This window comes from Natator depressus, chromosome 1 (genome assembly GCF_965152275.1).
Source record: "Natator depressus isolate rNatDep1 chromosome 1, rNatDep2.hap1, whole genome shotgun sequence".
Lineage (NCBI taxonomy): Eukaryota > Metazoa > Chordata > Testudines > Cheloniidae > Natator > Natator depressus.
In genome coordinates this window covers 198,006,652-198,030,478 of record NC_134234.1, presented here as the reverse complement: position 1 = coordinate 198,030,478, position 23,827 = coordinate 198,006,652, and the positions used below count along the sequence as shown (strand labels likewise).

Sequence of the window (23,827 nt, the reverse complement as noted above, 5' to 3'; positions counted from 1 at the left end):
CCTTAGATAGTGTCAGTCTTTCTCTTGCCTTCACAGATCTCATTCCTTATCTGTTTAATTAGACTGAATGGATGTAGAAAAAACAGAGCAGCCAGCTTTCATCTCTCACCTCACAGCACAGAAGCCACTGCATCTCCCATCTGATATGCCCTAATGGGAAGATGGAGGTAGATGATCTTGTACCCTCCGCCCTTCGTACAGTGGCAGCTTCAAAGCAGAAAGAGCAGAAGCCGTAGGATGTTAACTCTTCTTCATCCTCTTTCATGCCAGAGCCAGGTCTGTCTATAACCAAGTTATCAGAGGGTTCTAACTCTACTCCCTTTGTCTGATTGCTGTTACCATGCCTACGACAGTAACGCAGCTAGCCTATGCACAGCACACGCTGAGGAGAGATGAAGCTACTAGTGAATTATGCTGGTCACCTCAAAGCAGCACCGATTAATCCTTTGGACTGCTCTGCACCATCAATTCTATGCAGCCTGTCCATGTCTTAGGCTGTCTACGCTGGCAATTGAACAACAAAACTTTTGTCTTTCAGAGGTGTTAACCCCACCCCCCGAAAGACAAAAGTTTTGCCGCAACAAGTGCCAGTGTGAACAGGGTGTTGTCGGCAGGAGCGCTCTCCCGCCCACAACGCAAACGCCACTCGTTGGAGGTGGAAGTTTTTTGTTGACAGGAGAGCCGACTAACAGCGGCTACACTGTGCAACTTTTAGTGGCACGGCTGTGGCAACACAGCCGTGTCGCTAAAAGCTGGGTAGTGTAGACACAGCCATAGAAAAACTATTTCAGACACAACTTAAGAGGGGGGTTAAATTTTTTATTGCAGCTGGTTTTTATAGCCCTCTGCCTGCAAGGCTAGGTCATGACTGAAAATGCACAGGGCTCAGTTAAAAAAAAGAAGAAAATAGCTACTATTTAAAGCACATCTAGAATTTACAAAACATTGATTTTCTATCTGTAAGAGTGTCATGATTTTAAAGCTCTCTGGACCAGCCAGGTTTAGAAGGAAATTGTCCATTCAGTTGGAAAGCTGGGAACCCCCCATTTCTAGTGGGGTACAACTTCTGTAATCCTGCAGGGTCACAAGATATCTGCCCTTAAACCTGCCATTGATGCAGGAGTGAACATGGCCTGTAATGGGTATTAGGACTGGATAATTTACGGGAGGGGAGAGAGAAATCAAACATCTGGGGGAAAGGAGGAAATATTTTTTGTGGCAGACTGATCTGAATTTATAAAACAAGCAGATCTTTGAAACTGCTGAGAGGATGGAATGCTAAACCAGCCCTGGCAGCAATGAAATAGTGAGCAGAGTGCAGGCAGAGTGGTCAGAGAAGCGTGGTAAATATAATTTATCACATGGCCCTGTGAATTATCCCCACCACATATGGTGCATAGAACAACATTCTACAGCTGCTGCTCAGAGCTAAACAGGGCAGCTGAGATGATGATATTGCAGAACATTATACTTCTGTGCCTCACCCACTCACTTCCACCCCTTGCCTCCAGTAGTTTTGGGGAGCAAGCCACCGAAGAAAGCTTCCAGAAATGGCGTTCTGTACCAGGGTAGCACTCCACTCCCATCCCTTTTAGTTTTTGCTTCTCAGTAACTAAACAGATAGGGAGGGGAAATTGCCTTATAGTGAGAAAGGTATTATAGGCTCCAAATGAAACTAGGTATCTGATTGGAAGCAGATCTGAGAAGTTGGTAGGTTATTAAGAAAAGAGCTGCTTACTCTTTTCAGAGTCACTGAACACCCTCAACTAACCCCATGTATAGCACAACCTGGTCTATGGTCTGGGTTTTCTCAGTGGCATTTCAGATTGGCCATTGTTACAGGATGCAATCGAGACCACTGCTCTGTTCCAGTATGATAATTCATACCAAATTAAGACATCTAAGGCCAGGTATTGGGGATGGGTGTGGAGGTACTCCACAGCAGAAGCAGTTCCCACAGGCATTCTGCTTAGGGAATTTTCAGGCAGAATGCCTTTGATAGGTGTGGATGGTGCAATTCTCACACGTTTTTGAGATGATGCATGCACACTCCTTTTCTGGGAGCATCAGGTGGTATGAAGAGTCAGTGCTGTAGCCCCTACCCCACACAACCCCCTTTGGGGTTTGTTTTGACCTGCACATTGTATTCAGGGAGCACAACCACAGGAATTCTGGGTTCACAATGTGTGAAGCATGCGATCTCTCTTCCACTTTACATATCCATGCAGGGGCATTCAGAATCTAGCCCTAAACTGGCGTATGTAAACATTCATGTTAGCTTTGGTTTTGATCCTAGTTCCCAATTGGTGAAAAAGAAAAATAATCAATGAATCCATCTCTACTGCCAAATCAAAAAACCGCAGCTAAACAACCTGTCACTATGATGGCATGTGCCAACAGCTCAAGAGAGTCAGGAAAGGAAGTTAAAGGCTGGCACATAACATGGTGTAAAAAAGAATGTAAATCCATAATGCCCTAATAAAATCAGGCCATGGGAAGGTAGTAGTATTTGTGGGGTTGACAGAAGACAGAATTGAAAATTTCCCTGTGATACTGAGCAGCTTTTCTTAAAGAGAAACAGGTGTAGCTGCAGCTTCCATGTAGGTTTTAAGGCCGTAAGAACGAAGCAGGAATTAATACAGGGAAACTGTTTGGCCTGTGTTTGGTTGGTCAGACTAGGAAGCAATTCAGAGAGAGTGAAAAATAGTTTTATTGATGTTTTCATAAAATGAGATAAATACATCAATGATTCCAGTATAAGGGACATAAAAAACCTAGTAAGAGGAATATAACAGAGCAAATTAATATTAAAAAAGGAGTCATATGGTTTTAAAACAATGCCTTGTCCTGTGGGGTTCTCGATCATTTATGTGGCTTCATCTCACATCAGCATTTGTGTAATCCACTAGGATCTCAGCAGCTAAATATAGCTGACATGACTGTGGCATGTTCAGTGCCACCCACGTGCCAGTATGGGAGTGAGATTCTAGCTCATAAAGGCAGAATGGCAGAGTCAAAAAACCCTGTAGCAGAATATATAGCCAGAAAGACTATAGATCAAATGCCCAAAGAGCCATGGATGGGAACCAGCCCTGTGGCTGACGCTCTGCAGTAGTATGCAAGGCCAGACCTCGGTTAGAGGGTCCCAGGCTACCAAGGGGGATTGGTGAGCTGGCTTAGTGGCAAGTGCTCTGAATTGCGACATGGGAGATAGCTATATGCTATCCCTCTCTCCCTGGAACTGTGAGGCAGCACGGAGGAGAGGACGAAGAGGGGTTGGCATTGAACAGCTTTGAAAGCCTCCCATGCAATCAACATCAGTAGGAGGAATGTTGGCTGTGGCCTTAAGAGAGGCGTTAGGATGAGGCCGAACCTCACTCCAAGCAAATACGTGAAGACTCTCCCTTCCCTTGTCCCCCACAAGGATTTCTTTAAAGAGATACAAATCCTAACTAGACTGACATTCATCTGTTACATTCACTGAGGTTGAAGCAACAGCCCAAAATGGCAGCTGGGAGTCTCCCATAATGCATCTGTCTCTTTTTCTCCCCACCCCAAGCCTGAGAGTTCTGTTGCCTCCGGAAATGCTTTTTGATCACTGAATACAAAGGTAGTTGCACTGGTCCTGCAAGACTCTAGAGAGTCTTTTCCAGCTAGTCTCCCTCTCAACTCTTCCACTTAACTGGTGTGAGGGGGAAAATCCTCCTTTCCTGTCATTTAGCCTCACAAATCCGGAATGCACTGCAGGCACTCCAGCCTGATCCCAGTGGGAAGTGACACAACCTGGAGCCTTCCCCACTTCTCTCTCACCCCTTCTCCCCTACACTCACTGGCCTGGCTATGCATTTCCTGGATCTCAGAGTGCCTGCCTGAAGATGAGCTTCTTCAGCTGATCCAGCCTGTCATCTCTCAGTGCATCTCGGATGGAGTGGAAGAAGCTGAAGTAGTGCTGAAAGTTATGCATCATGAGCAGGACGCCAGCCAACAGCTCATTGGTCACGAGGAGGTGATGGACGTAGGCTCGACTATGGTTCTGACAGCAGTAACAGGTGCAGCCGTGCACCAAGGGACCAAAATCATCCCGGTACCTAAGAAGGTAGAGGGGGTAAAAGGGCAATGGGAAAAAAATGTAATTGCAAGTAGTAGGGAGCACCCATAGTTACCACATAGCAGCTGTTTGGTGGCTTGCGTCAAAAGGTTTGTGGGTTTCAGTCCAGCTCTTAGGAGACCACATCAGACTCCACCCCTGACTGACACTAACTGCATTGCAAAGAGCACTACATACAGGCTCATGAACTGAGTGCAGTAAAGGATTGTTTTAATGCCAGTCGACAGGCTATGTGAGCGGTGATATTACATCCACACATGAAATAAGTCATAACAGCTTTGCTTGCATTACTGTACTAGATTATCAAATCAACAAATTACTGCTTTTAAAGTCACACCCCTGCTGCATCACAACACACTAAAATGAACTGACAGGGAACAGGGGAAACAGACAGTTTCATTCACGGATATAATGTGAGAGCAAATGTTAAGGGCCTGACCCAAAGCCCACTGACATCAATGGGAGTCTTTCAGGGTTTTTGATTCAGGCCCTAGCTGAACAGAATAATGGTTGCAACTGAGGGTCTTCTGAGGGTGCCACACTGGTGATATTTTAATCATTTTCCACATGGGGGATCTTTTCATCCGCCTCTGAAACGCAGGATTCTCTGGGATGGTAGATTAGATCATCGCTACGTTCACCATTTGTGTAGTGGTAACAGAACTGAAATTATGGCGGATGGAGGGAGGGAGAGAAGGAATATAGGCCAAAATGTTCAGAAGTGTGGGTGCCTCCATTTTTGGTGCCCAACCTGAGACACATTAAAAGGTCCTGGTTTTCAATGGGTGGTGGCTCAGCACCCTCCAATGAGTCTCAAGTTGGCCACAACATACTGTGAACATTGCCATAGGATTTTTAGTAACTAAATGGCCAGAAACTTGGTTTTAAGTCATTTGAAAGATGACACATTCAGCAGTGCATTTCCCCCCAATATCAATCTGGGGCATTTGTCCAATACCAACTCAGAGGGAAGAGGGCCACCCATTCAGTGATCAACATTTCCTGCAGCACCCTAACCGTTCAATGGATATTCCCCGTCCAATGACTGTCCAGGTATGACCGTGTATGGAGGATGAAATCACAGCTCAAAGTGGGAAGGCTACAGACACTATTTAAAAGCCACCACGCACAAACCCATTTACCTTTTCTCCTTCAAAAATATCTCGAATGAAGTTATTTCTGGGTCAGCTTTTGAGGTTTCATTTATGTCTTTTTCAGTGCCATTTTTTCCTGCATCCTGGATCCCATTTTGCTTAATGACTGTAACAAAACAATATCATTTCATCAATAGGCAGAAGAGGACAAGTAAAGGTGAAAAATATTCTGACAAGAGGCATCTCAGCTGCCCCTTGTCACAGACTGAACTTCCATCTCCATTGTCCCCCTTTAATAATCATACAACAGTCAAGCCAAATAAATTTTAAGTGATCAAACTCAGACTAGAAGAGTGAGGTGGGAGGGACTCAGCTAATCTGATAAAAATTCAGAACTGAAATAGCTGCATAGTTTTTTGCTGATTTGAGTTTAATTCCTTTTATTAAAGTCATTAAAAATCCTTGTAGTCTAAATTGCATTTTGTACAGTGTTTGATCACCTGGATTATTGATCTATTTTACGTAACATAAGAACGGCCATACTGGATCAGACCAATGACCCATCTAGCCCAGTATCCTGTCTTCCGACAGTGGCCAGTGCTATGCTTCAGTGGGAACGAACAGAACAGGGCAATTTATTGAGTGATCCCTCCGCTGTTGTTCAATCCCTGCTTTTGGCAGTCAGAGGTTTAGAGAACATGAGGTTGTGTCCCCGACCATCTTGGCTAATAGTCATTGATGGACCCATCCGCCAGGTAATTATCTAATTCTTTTTTGAATCCAGTTATACTTTCGGCTTTCACAACATCCCATGGTGATGAGTTCCACAGGTTGACTGTGTGTAGTATCAAGAAGTACTTCCTTTTTCTTGTTTTAAACCCTATGCCTATTAATTTCATTGGGTGCCTCTTGGTTATTGTGTTATGTGAAGTGGTAAATAACACTTCCCGATTCACTTTCTCCACACCATTTATGACTTGATAGACCTCTATCATATCCCCCTCAGTTGTCTCTCTTCTAAGCTGACCAGTACCAGGCTTTTTAACTTCTCCTCATATGGAAGCTGTTCCACACCCCTCATCAATTTTGTTGCCCTTTTCTGTGATTTCTACAATTCTAATATATCTTTTTTGAGATGGAATGACCAGAACTCAACACAGTATTCAAGGTGTGGGAGTACCATGGATTTACTTAGCAGCATTATGATCTTTTCTGTCTTATCATCTGTCCCTTTCCTAATGGTTCCTAAAATTTGGTTAGCTTTTTGGACTGCCGCTGCACACTGAATAGATATTTTCAGAAAAGTATCACAATGACTCCAAGATCTCTTTCTTGAATAGAAACAGCTAATTTACACCCCATAATTTTGTATGTATAGTTGGGACTATGTTTTCCAACATACATTACTTTGCACTTATCAGCAATGAATTTCACCTGCTATTTTGCTGCCCAGTCACCCAGTTTTGCGAGATCACTTTGTAACTCTTTGCAGTTCACTTTTGACTTACCTATCTTGAGTAATTTTGTACTGTCTGCAAAATTCACCCCCTTTCCCAGACAAATCATTAATATCTTGAACAGCACTGGTCCTAATACAGATTCTTGGGGGACCCTGCTATTTATCTCTCTCCATTGTGAAAGTTGCCCATTTATTCCTACCCTTTGTTTCCTGTTTTTTAACCAATTACTGATCCACGAGACACCTTCCTTCTTATCCCATGACCTCTTACTTTGCTTAGTAACTTTTGGGGAGGAACCTTGTGAAAGGCTTTCAGAATGTCCAAGTATACTATATTACTAGATCACCTTTGTCCACTTGTGTTGACCCCCTCAAAGAATTCTAATAGATTGGTGAGGCATGATTTCCCTTTACAAACACAGTTATTGATTCTTCCCCAACATATCGTGCTCATCTGTGTGTCTGATAACTCTGTTCTTTACCATAATTTACTATAGTTTCAATCAATTTGCCTGGAACTGAAGATAGGCTTAATTGCCAAGATCGCCTCTGGAGCCTTTTTTAAAAATCAGCATTACATTAGCTATCCACCAATCTTCTGGTACAGAGACTGATTTAAACAGCTTACATACCACAGTTTAGATTTAGATTCTGCTGGAGTTGACAAGGGATTCATGTGCATCCAATTCGCTTTATTTGAAGTTGCTGAGTTTGATTATTTTTTCGGGGGGAGGGCGAACAATTTAAGTCAGAAAGTCTGGACTGTGGTGGCAGTGATAATGCAGTTATGGGTGAAGATTCCAGACCGGAATTTTCAGCAGCACATATCTTTCACAAATCATTACCTTGGCATCTGAAATTTCTCTGGCTTGCTCTCAAGTCAGAGGGGATGTTTCTGGGAAATTATTACTATGATATATTATTTGTATTGTGATAATGCCAACGAGGCCCAGTCACAGACCAGGACCCCATTGTGCTAGGCACTGAACAAACACAGAAAGAAAAAGGTGGTCCCTGCGCCCAAAGAACTTACAACCGAAGTATAAGACATGAGACACAAGGATGCAGATGGATGGAGGAGGGAGCACAAGGAAACAATGAGACAACAAATGTGCTGCAAGTCTATTCAGCTGGTTTGAATTACCCAGGCATGAAAAACAAAACTAGATTCCAGCCATTAAGAGAACTGTTAGATACCTTTTTGTATTAAAACACTTATGTATAGGAAGCACGACAGTCTCTCTGCACTGCTCAGACATTTGGTGGGACCATGTGTAATACCAACCCTTTACTTATTCATTTAAGCAGATACCTTCGGTCATGGGGATTTGACTAATCTGCATTATTTTGGAAGCATCTATATTAATCAAGGGAGCAAACTGGGTGAAGGCAGGGAAAAAAAACTGCCCAAGAAGACTGGCATCCCCAACACTGCCCAGCTGGAGAGGGAGAGAGGAGCTACATTACACACTGAATTTGACACTGCCAGGTGCCTTCAAATCCCATTGAAATGTATAGGCCCAATCCTGTCCTGCTGAAAGGAAGGACAATTCTACCATAGACTCCAATGGGCGCAGGCCCAAAGGGAGATGAGGGGACTCAACATATGACAGGATCAGGCATACAAAGGCTTCTGTTCAATGAACCTCAGAGGATGTATAACTATGTTTTGGTTAATTGGATTTGGATAACCCAGGTCCTAAATTAAGGTCTCAAGTTCTCTTTGCTTAACTTCATCCCAAGCACTACCCAAAGCAACTTCTCCCCTGGAAGGAGCAGGACTCAGCTGTTCTTCTCTGACTCCAGTGGTTACAATACTTTTTCCTGTGACAAATGAGGCACATGGAAGATGACTGTGGAGCATGAACTATATTGGGCATGATACCACTGTTACATCAGCTTACAACCACAATGGCAAGGTTATCATGAAAATCTACCTGCAGCTTCAGGGTCAGGATTGTAATCGTAGCTGAAGGATAGGGCACAGCCCCGCTCTGTCACCTGGTAGGGAAAAAAGCTCTCAAACACGTCCACTCCTCTTTCGATGCACTCCAGTACCTCATCCGGCTTGCCAATACCATGAATGAGTCTAAGACAGAGATACAACAATATAGGTCTAAAGTGTACTGAATGGAACTTACTGGGTCATTGCAGTCTCTCTCCAAGGAGAGGACATAGGTACATAGGAATTGCCTTAATGGATTAGACCTGAGAGTCAAGCAGTCCAGCATCTTGCCCCTCACAGTGACCAGCACCAGATGCTTCAGGAAAGGCATAAGAAACCCCAAGAGTGGAATTCACTGGAATGTGTTTCAGCCAGTGAAAACAGTTAACATGTGAGCCCTGCTGTCATTAAACAGGGTGAAAGTTGACACATGGTCTATCGCCTAGCATGAGACCATCCTTCTCCCACGTTCCATCTGTCTGGTATACAGCGCCCGCTGTTCTGCCTTTGTTTAGAAGATTATACCAGCCACACATTAACTCAAGGATAATGTCAAAACCTTATCAATTGTGTTTAAAGTGATTTGGCTTCCTCAACACCCATGTACATTGCTTCTATCTCACGAGCCATCTCATACCTTACGCTCTGGGTCAGATACTTTGTTGCACATTCTATGCCCGGGGTAGCAAATGTTTACCAAGTATGGGGATTTATTTAATACATTAGGCTCCTAACTAGCAAAGTACCATTCCATGTGTTGGATGGTCCTTTTGAAATCCAGCAACAAAGTCACAAATCCACCCCAAAACCAGAACCCACAAACATATAGGTAACGTGAGTGATATTACTTGTGTGTAGTCCTCCTTAAGGCAGTGGGACTACTCATGGGAGTAATGTTATTCGTGTTTACAGAACTGGGTGCTCAGAGCAAAGAAAGGAATTCATATTTATTTCACCCTGCTGTCCCATCACGGTGCATGGGAGATAATCTGCAGCTGATCCTCAGTAGAAGGTATTTGGAAGGCTCTGGGAGTAGATTCCAACAGGTGCAAAGGGTATTAGGGGATGATACGTCTCAGCAGTGGGGAGGCATTCCCCTTTTGGGAAGCACATATTTACTTTATAAAGTGTTTGGGATCTGTCTGCATGAGGAGGCACTAATGAGAAAAGTCACTGTGGGAGGGCTCAGTTGTCCTCCCCTCCCCATGTCCAGCTCTAATGTGCCCAGTTCATACAGGGGGATTTCCTTTCAGCTGATTTTCCTAAGAGACAATTTCCCCCAACAGCCAGCACTATCAACTCCTCCGGGACTTGGCAATCCAGCTGGGCTCTTCCTGTCTCTTACGCCATCAGTGGTAACACAGATACTGCTCCTGTCCTAATTTAGCTGGCAGCTTTGTCGAGCATGGGTGAGGCAGAACAGAATATAATAGTCGTGCTTTCCCCCAGGTGCACTGGCTGTGCTGACAACAGTAAAAGCTAATGTACGGCAATGAACTAAACAGATCACTAGGAAAATGCACAGAGACTGAGAAGTGCAGTAATAAGGTGCCATTTTTAGTCATTTTTCTGACCATTATTACATAAGACCCTGTGTGAGCACAGAACATGGATGGGAAAAGTTTACAAGATGATTTTGTTACATTCCCTGCTCCAGATAGGAAGAAAATGCAATTTAATAGTTAAACAATCAGTACTTATTATACATGTGATCGAGCCCCTGACTGCAATGTTTCTCACAGAGGGCAAGGGTATAACCTTTCTTACAGATGCTGAGATTTCTAAGAATGCTCTGGTTAAAATGAGAAGACAAAACCTTCTAAGCAATAGGTTTAGGTAGCATCTTTCATCCTAAAAGATCCCAAAGGGCTTTAGAGACCATGTACATAGGCTATACTCCTTTACCATAGAAAGGCAGCCATCTTTGGAGTGGGACACAACAGCTGTTCTTCACCAACTACACAACACATTTTTAATATGGGCACGCATACGTGCATGCGTGCGTGTGTGTAAAATAGCTTCTACAACTAAATGTAAGAAAGTGGGGTGTAAGTATCACACGGGACCCACAGGACCCCCACCTTTACTCTTATAAAGAGCGGTTATGATCACTTATCTGAAACAGAGAAGTAAACTATTTGATAGATGAGGTGGATGCACTTGTACAGTCACTTAGGTTAGCTGGACTGATAAGACTTTACAGCTCATTGGGGAACCTATTTAAGGTAGCTTGGATGGCAGCAACATGAGCTATGGAGAGCTCCAAACTCAAAGTACCTCTGAGCAAAAGATAACTGCAAGGCTAGAACCATGCTCCTGCATTGCCCTTCCCTTTGATCACCATAAATTGAGGGTACAAGTCTTAGAAGGTGGTCAGGACAAAGGGGTGCTCAGAGGGAAGCTCAGCTACAGGAGTTAGCAGAATGTGAATCATTCTCCTCATAAGACACTGGAAAAGACAGCATTCATTGAGTTGAAACATGAGCTCCATAAGAGCCACAGAAGAGTATAAATGAGGCATCTGTTTTTACCCCTTCCTCCCAAAAGACTCCAACTGCACTGTCTTGGCACTCTTGGCATGCACTGGATTGTGTTTTCTGGAGCCTCTGGCATGTTTATAGACACTCATTCAAGATTCCCAGAAATGTTTATCATTTATAAGATTCAGGGTAATCTAACGGCTGGAGCCAGGCACAGCTCATGCAGGCAACATACAAGCATTCCCCATCCTCATCTGCCAATGCCTCTCACTCCAAATCTACAGCCCCCCAATATTCCAGTCTTCTGAGAGGAGACAGCTACAGCAAACCAGGTAGGAGTTTTTGCTAGGTGGATAAACATTCACTCCAGATTGCAATGACTGAAACTGTTTTTAACTATATTCCAAGTTAGTCATGATCCATGGAGGCCAAAGGTGAAGGGCTCATACTAATCCCACCCATGATTCTGTCTAGAAATAGGTTTGAACCCAAACCCTGAATCCTCCCCAAAGAAAGAGATCATATCCATACTGTAGGCTGTTCCACATTTCTCACCAACTATTCCTTACACGTAAAATTGGGGCCATCAAAGTCAGCACTTATATAGCAAAGGACTCAGCATTTGGCTCACTCAAGAATCTTCAAGAATAAATGGATTTCCTGGACACTAGCCAGAAGCAGCCTGTGGTAATTACCTACAGTAGAACACATGGATTTTGATCTCTCCCCCATTAAATCTGACCTTGGTTTATCCTCCGGCAGCTCCGCTGTGACAGAAGCCATCAGTTTCAGCTTGGTCTCCTTGGCCATGGCTTGTCCCTGAAAACCATCCAGCAGGAAACCACCTACAGGTCGCTTAGCAGTCTCTCTAGCTGACCTGAGTCTCTCCTCCAACATGTCTCCACCTTCGATCACTCCAACTATCACACTGTCCTGCAGCTCCTGGGCCAGGTGAAAGTTTCAAATTTAAAAGAAGTGCACTTCACCAAACAAATCTGTTTCAGGAAAGCCTACCACCACCCAGGAGTTGGTGGGTTGGCCCAGAGTCTGGACTCTTGGCACTCTACATTTGCTTCCCGGGCACCGTTGGGTTCAGTGGTAGTTGAACCTTCCTCAGATGTATCAATTAGGACCAGTTAGGATGTAGTGTATGTGACGTTACACTCTATATGATTCTATGAAAATATGCTAATGATTGTGAATATAATGTAACTGGAATATGCTTCATGCAAAAGGTCACTTGTAAGGTATCATTACAAAGCTTATAATATACTGAATGTGGTCATCCAGTTTATATAAATGTATCATTCTTGTATGTGAAACTAGAAATATGAAATATAACTCTGAGGTCCTACTGTAATTATGCAACGTGTGGGCCATTAATGGTGGTTTGGAATCTTGATGGCTCCTATCAACTAGGACAATTGGTTGTAAATGGCTCTGCTTACTTGCAAGCCTTCCTGTGAGTCAGGCCAGAAAGAATGAAGGTTTGGGTCTCCCAGGACATGTGACCATGTCACCTGGTACTGGAATCCATCTTAAACCTGGTGGCTTTTCTATTTAGGAGGTGTGGGGACCCAGAGACACAAAAGATTCCCGCCTTGTGCCAAAGGTATATAAAGGGGTGGAACAGAACAAAGGGGTTCCAGTCATGAGAAATCCCCTAGTTACCACCTGAGCTGGAGCTAACAAGGATTGTACCAGGGGAAAGGATTGGGCCCAGACTAGGAAGGAGTCTAGTCTGTGAAAGAAGCTTACTAGAACATCTCTGAGGGTGAGATTTCATCTGTAATCAGTTTCTTAAATGTATTATACTTAGACTTGCATGTTTTGCTTTATTTTACTTGGTGACTTGCTTTGTTCTGTCTGTTATTACTTGGAACCACTTAAATCCTACTTTTTATACTTAATAAAATCACTTTTTGCTTATTAATTAACCCAGAGTAAGTAATTAATACCTGGTGGAGTAAACAGCTGTGCATCTCTCTCTATCAGTGTTACAGAGGGCGGACAATTTATGAGTTTACCCTATATAAGCTTTATACAAAGTAAAACGGATTTATTTGGGGTTTGGATCCCATTGGGAACTGGGTATCTGGGTGCTAGAGACAGGAGCACTTCTTGAATTGTTTTCAGTTAAGCCTGCAGCTTTGGGGGACATTGTTTAGACCTGGGTCTGTGTTTGCAGCAGGCTAACGTGTCTGGCTCAACAAGGCAGGGTTTTTGAAGTCCCAAGCTGGCAGGGAAAAACGGGCTCAGAGGTAGTCTCAGCACATCAGGTGACAGTCCCAAGGGGGTCTCTGTGACCCAACCCATCATAGTGTAGTCTAGGGTTTAGAACAGGAGAATATGAAGGTTCTGTTTCTGATGCTGCCAGCAACTCATTTCATCTCTGGGTCTCATTATCCCCATCTCCCATAAAGAGATAATACAACTAACCCACCTTTGGCAACCTGCCTTGGGTTTCTTAGGCAAAGGCACTACAGAAATGCCAAGTATCAATGCAGAACACATTAGGGAGATCCTGCCCCAATGCCTTGCTGCTACCATGGCTGTCACCCACCACTATGCATGTCCCGTGGTCTTTCAAGGGATTTCTAGCATCAGTTCCTGGCAGCCCCAGGCTAGGCCCCTGGTTTCCTTGCTAGTCCAGGTACAGGCATGTCCCCCAACACTAGGAACAGGGGAAGTCTCTCAAACCCACTGGAAAGGCTAAGGAGTGGTACTGATGAGTCCTATTCAGTTCCCCTCAGCTAGGTGGACTGTGGTGGCAACACAGGGCTCGACAGAGTTAAAGCTGGAAAAAATAAAATGGAAAGGCAGGGTAGGTGGGATCTCTGATTTCTGAACAAGGAGAAAATCCTATCCCCTGCTCTACCAAGGAATACAAAGTGACTCTAAAGGATAGGAGACCAGTGTTCTGTGAAAACAGAAGGAATTAAAAGCCATGGAGGCTGAACTCTTCCTCGCTCCTAGAGGTTAGTCCGTCTGGGTCAAGGGTGAAGCACAAGGGCAGCATGAGAGAAGTTTGCTAGGCTGCTGCCCATGTTGTGTCTAATCTGGGGATAGACTAAAGACTTCCATCTCCACTCCAGCCCTAAAATCACTCAGGTCTAACCCCACTGTGTGCACTAGGTGTTCTTTTGCTCACGTGCTGGGACCTTTACAAGGCTCAGCACACACAGAAAAGCAGCTGCAGTGCTGCTGCCCCTGATACATTTGGACCTTACCGGTGATTTTTCCTGCAGCTGAAGGCACTCATCCAGGAAGAAAAGTGACCGGTCCACAGACTTCTTGGCCCGCTTTCTGGAGGTTTCACCAGAAATAGTGTCTCCGTCAGAGAGGCACTGAAACCAATCTGGCTGGAGAGCACGCTGCATGCTCATGAACTTGGAAGCTGTCATTTCCATTCGCCCTCCGTATCCCCATATGGACACTGTCTGTCAAACACAAGCAAAGGGAACACAGGGATGGATGTTAATTGAAGAGATTAAGAGACCTTTCAGGGGAACAATTGGTCCTGGTAAAATGCCTGCCACTGCAATAACATTCCCTGGACAAGCTCTCAAAGGGACACAGCTCAGAAAACCAGCCACCTCTGGCATAAGGCATGAAGGTCCAGTGATTTGAGCAGGGAACTGGGAATCAGGAGTGCTGGGTTCTCTTCCTGATTCTGACACTAACTCCCTGTGAGACCCTTGGCAAGTCGCGTCATCGAATGCCTCAGTTTCCCCATCTTTACAACGGGGATGGCAACACTAACTACCTCCCAAGGATGTTGGGAAAACAGGCTTGAGAGCTGAAGTGACTTCCCCACAGCCATCCAACAAATCAGTTGCAGAGCAAGAAAACACCTAGATCTCCTGATTGCCACCCTGTGCTCTACTCCATGAATAGTTGCCAACTATGGCAAAACAAATTGCATGTCATTTTGCAGTGCCTACACAAAAAAAAGTTTTTGAACAGTGAACTTATACATACACACACTCCTGAGGGTAATTCCACCATTTCCCAAGTGGTCAGATGTGAGGCCTGAAATTAAGGTACCTCACTTTTTTTCCCATTCTTCCTAGTATGTCTGTGTGCGTAGGCCTTCATCTTCCATTTTCATTATTCTCATACTATCCCATGTAGGCTTTTTATATTAGGAAGATAAAGCATTGGCCCAACATTGCAATTCTTGCATGCAGGCTTCTGAGCAAACAAAGGCGTTGCTCTTCAAGTGCTAGCCTTCTTCAGCATCATGCATGGGCCTGAACAAGAGAGCTCAGGAAGGGTTATTGAAGCCATCACCACTATGGACATAATGTGTTTCACCTCTATCTGTGGATAATGTAATTACGTGGTGTGGGCTGCCTGGCAATTGCTCCAGCTGAGTTGTTATTGGTCTTGCTACACTTGTGATCTTAGATTTTTCATGGACGCCCAAGTAATTTAGGTTTCAGAGTAACAGCCGTGTTAGTCTGTATTCGTAAAAAGAAAAAAGAAAAGGAGTACTTGTGGCACCTTAGAGACTAACCAGTTTATTTGAGCATGAGCTTTCGTGAGCTACAGCTCACTTCATCGGATGCATAGCATATCGTGGAAACTGCAGAAGACATTATATACACACAGAGACCATGAAACAAAACTTCCTCCCACCCCAATGTCCTGCTGGTAACAGCTTATCTAAAGTGATCATCAAGGAGGGCCATTTCCAGCACAAATCCAGGTTTTCTCACCCTTCCCCCCCGCCCCCCCCCCCCACAGACACACATACAAACTCACTCTCCTGCTGGTAATAGCCCATCCCTCTTTGAAACCTCTCTTTATAATGCGCATGATAATCAAGGTGGGTCATTTCCAGCACTAATCCAGGTTTTCTCACCACCCCCCCCCCCCCACACACACACACCCCCCTCCAAAAACCACACACACAAACTCACTCTCCTGCTGGCAATAGCTCATCTTACAATGTGCACAGCAATAATCCAAGTTTAACCAGAACGTCTTGGGGGGGGGGGGGGGTTGTAGGAAAAAAACAAGGGGAGATAGGCTACCTTGCATAATGACTTAGCCACTCCCAGTCTCTATTCAAGCCCAAATTAATAGTATCCAATTTGCAAATGAATTCCAATTCAGCAGTTTCTCGCTGGAGTCTGGATTTGAAGTTTTTTTGCTTTAAGATAGCAACCCTCATGTCTGTGATTGCGTGACCAGAGAGATTGAAGTGTTCTCCGACTGGTTTATGAATGTTATAATTCTTAACATCTGATTTGTGTCCATTTATTCTTTTACGTAGAGACTGTCCAGTTTGACCAATGTACATGGCAGAGGGGCATTGTAATTTAGGCCTCTACATTTAAAAAAAAAGAGGATTTTACAAAATCTAATATGAACACACGTTTTCATGAATTGTTATTACTTTTTTTTGTTCACTGAACAGCTTTTCTGTATTTAAATATAAAATTCACTCTTCTGCTGCATTGGAAACCCATAATAAACAGCATTGTGTTAGTCCACAAGACCCACAACGTGAAATTAATCAGATTTGTTTCACTTCTCAAGCTGATGTGGAAAATATAAACACTGTTTTGGTTTTTTACCAGAATGGCTATTTTATTTAATAAAACTAAACCACGGGGAATGAGATGGCCCAGGTTCAAATCCAACCTGGGACACTGATTCTGCAAAGCAGATCTTTGTGACCAAAGTCACAGTAACTTTAAAGAGACTTCATACCAGGGTGAGCATCTGCCAGTCCAGATCCAGTTACAGTATTGGGCCCTAACAGCCTGATCTTATTCCCTTTGAAGTTAAAATTGCCACTGACTTCAATGACAGCAGGATCCAGCCTTAAGCAAATAGCGACAAAAAGTTGTTGCCATCTGACAGCATTGTAGCCTGTGTGAAATTAGTTGGGTGGGATTCAGCCCAGTTCCCAGGTGTCCTCTTCACAAAAATCACCACCACAAAAAAAAAAAATTACCCACTTTTGTTGACACATTCACCAGATACTTCCAAGACTGAATGGTTCATAAAGATTAAATTCCCTCCCCTGGCCCCTCAGAGGGGGCTTCCCTATGGTTGAAGCACGACAGTGAGCAGTAAGGGCAGAGCAAAGTGTGCGAGAGGAGCCTGAACTGCGGCTGTACATAATCTGTGAATATACACAACATTTCCTGTTCTTGGGCGCTCATATCAGCACCTTCCACGAGCACTAAGTTTCCCTTCATGTGGTCCTCCTGAATGTACGGCTGTACAAGTGAGACTAAAAATATTATGTGGTCTCCTACGGCTCCATGTTTATTGCCAATAACACCAGAGAAAATTTGCTCAATTTACAAGCCACGACTTTTTTAACTGACATATAATCAACTGCACATGAATCCAGTCTGCTCATCCATATTTGTGTGGCCCTATAAAGTCAGCAGACAGGACATGGGCACTCAGGAGCAGTTATGATGTGTAAAAAAGTGCCTCTATCTGACGATACCTCCACTTTAAACCCCATTGGAAGATGGTGGGGAAAATCTGGACATTGTATCCTAGCATACACTGGTTCACTTTCCTATAACCCCAAAGAGGGCATTCTGTAGCTGCTAAGCAGGGCGCACACAATGGTAGATGTGGACACTGACTCTTTGGCATCTGGGAGACATAAGTTTTACGTTGGATTCTCATAAGTTTTTACACTCACGGTACCTTGTTGTTGTTGTAGCCAGGTGGGCAGGGGCTACCGGGGTCATGGAGAGAGCAGTACAGCACTGACTCTGGCATACCTGGAGGCACAACAGAAAAATAAATGTCAGCTGTAATCTTGTAGACCACTATGGCTATGTTGGCAACTTGCTAAGAGATGGCTATGAATTTACAAAAAAGGGAACCCAGGAATAAATGCACACACCTGACATCTTTGTCAGAGACAGACATGGCTTGTTTGATCTCCATAGCAACAAAACATTCAGTTGGACAGCTCTGTCCACACTCTGCTTAGTTACAGGGAGGGGAGAAGAAAACCACAGGAGTAGCATTATATAACGCCACAAACTATGTGTAGCCTTTGGACTGTTTACTTGATTAATGCTACTGCTGCCAAAAATAAACCAGACGCAATGACAGCTGACTCACTTGTCCGCTGAATGAATGCTCTGGGGACATCTGACACTTGACATCATCTAGGCTGGGTGACATAACCAGTCTCAGACCTGGAGTTTAAAGGAAGGGCAATATATACACCAAGATAGCAGAATGAGCTGTAGCAATGAGAGATTTATGATCATTTCACATGTAACAGAACAAGCTAGATGCAATGAATGCAATAAAGGTTTCTGTTTAATAGATACAGGTAGAGATTTTTCAAAGCCATCTAGGGCAGTGGTTCTCAACCAGGGGTCCAGGGCCCCCTGGGGGGCCACAAGCAGGTTTCAGGGGGTCCTACAAGCAAGGTCAGGGTTAGACTCGCTAGGGCCCAGGGCAGAAAGCCAGAGCCCTACTGCATGGGGCTGAAGCCCAGGGCCCTGAGCCCTGTCACCCGGGGCTGAAGCCAAAGCCTGAGCAATGTAGCCTCGCGAGAGCCCCTGTCTTTTATATGCAAAAAAACAGTTATTGTGGCACAGATGGGTCGTGGAGTTTTTATAGCATACTGAGGGCGCCTCCGAAAGAAAAAGGTTGAGAACCGCTGATCTAGGGGATTTGATGCATAGGTTGTGACTTTCAAAAGAGCCCAAAGAGTTAGGTACCCTAATGCCACTGAAATTCACTGGGGTGTGAATTTCACCTAAGGTCCTTAGACTCCTTTGAAAATTCCAACCATAACTTCCACTACAATTAATGAAAGGTGTCTAAATCCTCAAGATGGTTTTAAAAGTCTTTGCCATATTGTATAGAACTGAATATCCCCAATAACTAATATATTCACACAAAAGCCTAACTGGGCACTCTCTGCACTCAGAACTCCCTCCAGTAAGCGTTTTGGATACATAAGGAATGCAGAGTCAGGCCTTTACTCACATATATATATCCCTAATCAACAGAGGGAACATGACAAATTTGTGTACATACCATAAAAAAAATTACATCAGGAGAACTCAAAGGTTTCAGTGTTAAGAATTCTAGAACCAGGAAACGCCACAGTTAAGGTTTCATGTACAAACAGCGCCTTTAAGGAGTCCTGAGGACCACAGAGGATGACTGACCCTGGTTCAGTGCTGCTAGATGGCTGATATGCAGTGGGGAAAGAGGAACATAGGAAGTGTATGTCTAAGGTAGATAAGTGGTGCCCTGGTGAAAGGCCCTGGAGCCCTTACTTCTCTTTCCCTGGCTACTGGGGGGTGAAGGGCACAACTGGTCTGAACTCCTGTTTGTGTTTCTTCCTGAAACAAAAGGAGCATTCCTGTAGCCAGTCAGCCACCATGGATCAAAGCAAAAAAAGGAAGAGAACAAAGGGAGCAAAACAAGGAGAAGTTTGGTGGGATAGGTAAATATGAGCTCCCCACTGGTCCGAAAGGATGGCAAGATAAGTTTGTTCACATCCTTAAGCTTGCCCTTCAGGGATTTCTGCAGGCCTGTAACATGGTTCCTTCTCCAGACAGCCACCCAAAACAGTTCCTTCAGTTAACAGATCTGCTCTAGAGGCAGGAATACCTATCAGGAGAGCCTACCACTTTTTTAAGTGAGACTGATGGGTCCTGTGCTGCTCTGCACTGCCGAGGCTGAATGAGGGCTTTGTATCAAACTGATCTTATTTTGTGGGGGAAATAACCTAGCCCAGATCAGCAGGGACCTGAAAGCTGTTACTATCTGGGGACTACGTGAAGAAAGTTGTTCTTAGTATTGTTTCTAGGGGGAGAGGTGTTCACATCACCAAAAAAAATCATCACAAATGGCACTTATTAACACTCACAGCACAGAGGCCAAGGACTGAAAAGGCCAGCGATACTCAACTCCCTTCTTAACCCAGAGTTAGGTCCCTCCAAGTGAATGCTGAAGCCCATTCCTGGGGTGTTGTGGGAGAAGCTGTAACTGTGAATAAGAGAACTTCAGTCTCTACTGTAGTGAGTGTAACAGTTTACAACTGCATTAAATCCACTTTGAATAGAAAAAAAAAAAAAGAGCTGCTCACACAACTCACTTGGGATCAACAACAGATTTGCACTCAAGTTTCTAGGGCTGGATGGCTTGTGCCCTAATTCATTGCACCAAACAACATGGAAGTGTAGAGGATGCATTAGATGGGATCAGACTGCATCTAAACACACACACAGAATTTTACCTATAAATTTCCCAATTCCTTCTTTATATTCCTCCAAGACCTCGTGAAGTTCTACCCTGTGTCCAAACATAAAAGAATACACATTAGAAAAAAAATAATGAGAATGAGCCTGCAGAGAGGACTGTGGATGAGCTAATTCCTCAGTATATTAGAAGACACACTCCAATCTTTCCAAAAAGAGCCCTGAAGTTTCAGCCACAGAATGGAGTCAGATGGAGGAATGACATCATCACTACACCAAATCTCACAAGATCTTGCTGCCCCTGTACCTGCAAGATGGAGCTGTCATATAGAGAAGACTCAGGCTTCTTTAGTGAAGTGTTGTCCAAATTTGGATTAGACTAGATAATGGAAAAGAAGCATAAACCCTATCTACACTACAACTTCCACCATTAGTACCACAGTGGATCTGCACAAGTGGGGAGTTACAGGTCCCGTTTTTGTCAAGTACATGCAGCCTAAGACTACAGCTTTTAGAATTAGATGAGAGTGCTCATTAGAGAGTTTTACAAAAAGTCATAAAGAAACAGGAAAAGGCCATTTACACCATCCTGTTCACTCTTCAAAAAAGGCTTCCCCTTACATATGTCTGCTCTTAGCTCTCACCTACAATAAATGCGCAGCAACCCATCCATCCCCAAGAAATCCAACCATAAGGCAGAGTGTGATGGTCAACATCTTGGCCAACACACCAGTGACTAAATCAGGGACCTCCACTGGTAAAAATCATGAGCAGCTACATCTTGAGCTAAAATGCCAATACTCGTTAGCTGGGGCTGTCACATCATGTGGTCTGAGGTGGAATAGCTGTTTCTCTATGATCTCATTGTCCTGACGAACTTTAATGAGGTAAGTCTCAAATGCTTCTGGTGAAGCAAGAAAGTATTGTTTCTTGTTTCCACTGGGGAAACTGAGAACACAAAAGCGGTGTCCCAGCTAGGCTTGATACTTACAGAGTTGAAAGCGTGAGTTGTACAATGGCAGGAACCCCTTTAATTGCCTGCAGTGTGTCGTGGGTGAGGTGTGGTGGGGATCCTGTTTTGGTATACAATAGGCAGCCTGGAAGCTCCATGGTTTGAACCCCATTCTTGCCAAGGTTTGTCAGTGTCCCAAGACGACACCCACTGACCACTTTGGAGAGACTCAGCTTCATCCTGGTTAACTGGCAGGCAGTGTCCACGTCCTTTAAAGAAAGAGATTATTTAGGTAGGTCTTTCTCCATCAAGATTTTGGGTTAATATTTGTATCTGTAAAAGCTTAGTAATTGAGGGAAATGGAAAAGTAAATTAATTGTTTCTAAGGCTACTTGGGATTCCAATACACCTGCAATAGATCCATTAGTACCAGTGGGGGAAGAAGTAGCTCACAGGACAGGTATTATGGTATGAACTTTTACTCAGGAGATCTTGATCCGTTCTTAGTTCTATTGTTGTGACACCTTGGGTAAGTCACTTCATTTCCCAGTGGTGCCATTTCCTCTCCCACCCTTTTCCTGCCTGGTCTATATAGATGGTAAACTCTTCTGGACAAGAACCGTCCCTCACTGTATTTGTACAGCACTTAGTGCAATGAGACCCATGTCTTTACTAGGGCCTCTGGGTGCCAATACAAATTATTATTTTTAATACTTAGATTAGTCAGGACTAAGGAAGATTATGAGGAACATAAATCAAGATAGTACAATGGCAGATAAAATTCAGTGTCCACAAATGCAAGGTAATGTACATTGGGAATAATAATCTGAACTATTCACAAACATTGGGGGGGGGGGCGCGCGCGGGATTCTAAGTTAACTGTAAAAACAACAAGGAGTCCCTGTGGCACCTTAGAGACTAACAAATTTATTTGGGCATAAGCTTTTGTGGGCTAAAACCCACTTCATCAGATGCATGGAGTGGAAAATACAATAAAGGTATAAATACACAGCATATGAAAAGATGAGTGTTGCCTTACCAAGTGGGGGGTCAGTGCTAAAGAGCCAATTCAATTAAGGTGGAAATGGGCTATTCTCAATTATTGAGAAGGGAGGGAAAAAAATCACTTTTGTAGTGCTAATGAGTTCAATGTAATCAAGGTGGCCCATTTCAAACAGTTGACAAGAAGGTGTGAGTATCAGCAGGGGGAAAATTAGTTTTTGTAGTGACCCATCCACTCCCAGTCTTTATTCAGGCCTAATTTGATGGTGTCCAGTTTGCAAATTAATTCCAGTTCTGCGGTTTCTCATTGGAGTCTGGTTTTGAAGTTTTTTTGTTGAAGCATTGCCACTTTTAAGTCTGTCACTGAGTGTCCCGGGAGACTGAAGTGTTCTCCTACTGGTTTTCGAATGTTATAATTCTTGATGTCAGATTTGTGTCCATTTATTCTTTTGGGTAGAGACTGTCCCGTTTGGCCAGAGGGGCATTGCTGGCACATGATGGCCTATATCACACTGGTAGATGTGCAGGTGAACGAGCCCCGATAGTAAATACCCAGGGAAAAAAAATCTGGACAGTTCAAGGAAAACTTCTGTTCAATGCATAGCTGTGGTTTAAAAAGGCAAATTAAATGACTGACAGACAAAGGAATAGGATAACGTGGGCAGAGTTGATAACTTGTGATTTTTATGTATCACAATTTGAGATGTACCCCAATATTCAATATTGATCATAAATCCTGAAAAACTGGAGTTATGTGAATCCCTTAGAATAGCAACTCTCATTTAAAGAAGTCTTTCTAGCCCTCCAGAAAAGAGCTTGAAAATGGAAACTCTGAAGGTTCACAACTCAGAGGGCAGATGGGAAGAGGTCTCCAGACAACATTTAGAGCTCGTGACTTTTAAGCCAGTCTCCTGCGATCCGGCTGCGGGAGGGACACACGCAGGAATGGATATTTGAACGCGTGGGGGTGACCACGCTGCCGGTGGAGCAGCCCGAGTTTCCTGCAGGCCCTGCCACGTTCTTCTGCTCGCCGGGGTCCGAGTCCCCCGCGCCATTTCGCCACCTTCCTGCTCTTTCACCTCAGCCCCGGGGGAGGCCGGGCCCTGCCCTGGAAGCGGGGGAGGGGGAGTGACGGAGCGAGCCCGTCCCGCGCTCACCGCGCAGCGGCGGTTGCTGTCGCGCGGGCCGGGCCCGGCTCCCTGATTGGGGCGCTGGGACCTGGCGCGCGGGGAGGTGAGGGGGTCGAAGCCCCGCTCGGCTTAACTGGCCCCGGCCGCACCGATCGTGGTGACCGAGGGCGGCCGGGCCAAACGCGCGTGAGCGGCACCGGGCCCCCCCAGAGCCCCTCGAGGCGCCGGGGCACCGACCCAGCCGCCCGCTCTCGCCTTTACCTGGCTCGCGCCGGCCGCCTCCCTCGCATGAGCGTCTCTCTTCCCGGGTCTACTCAGCCTGCGACACGTCATTACTGAGGGACGCACAAGATCCTTGTCGCGTGGACGGGGGGGGGGGGTGTAAAGGTGGCTGCGCCGTTGCCATGGAGAAGCGACCCTCCCGGCGCGGTGCATTCTGGGT

At 44.6% G+C, this 23,827-nt stretch overlaps 1 protein-coding gene across 2 annotated transcripts; it reads right to left on the bottom strand.

Moving 5' to 3' along the window:
* Positions 1-2,185: 2,185 nt before the first annotated feature.
* QTRT2 (queuine tRNA-ribosyltransferase accessory subunit 2) lies at positions 2,186-23,716 on the bottom strand. 2 transcript variants are annotated; one of them, XM_074947355.1, is made up of 9 exons: positions 23,647-23,716; positions 21,293-21,522; positions 20,340-20,395; positions 17,771-17,847; positions 14,317-14,526; positions 11,829-12,028; positions 8,599-8,750; positions 5,251-5,368; positions 2,186-4,088 (listed from the first exon to the last, which is right to left on the bottom strand). In XM_074947355.1, exons 2-9 carry the CDS (start codon positions 21,490-21,492, stop codon positions 3,857-3,859), a joined length of 1,245 nt encoding a protein of 414 aa, XP_074803456.1. In that variant the 5' UTR covers positions 21,493-21,522; positions 23,647-23,716; the 3' UTR covers positions 2,186-3,856. The 2 variants fall into 2 exon arrangements, with proteins under 2 accessions (XP_074803456.1, XP_074803467.1); XM_074947366.1 differs by lacking the exons at positions 20,340-20,395; positions 21,293-21,522; positions 23,647-23,716 and adding an exon at positions 18,197-18,215 and having other exon boundaries at positions 2,187-4,088.
* Positions 23,717-23,827: the final 111 nt, after the last annotated feature.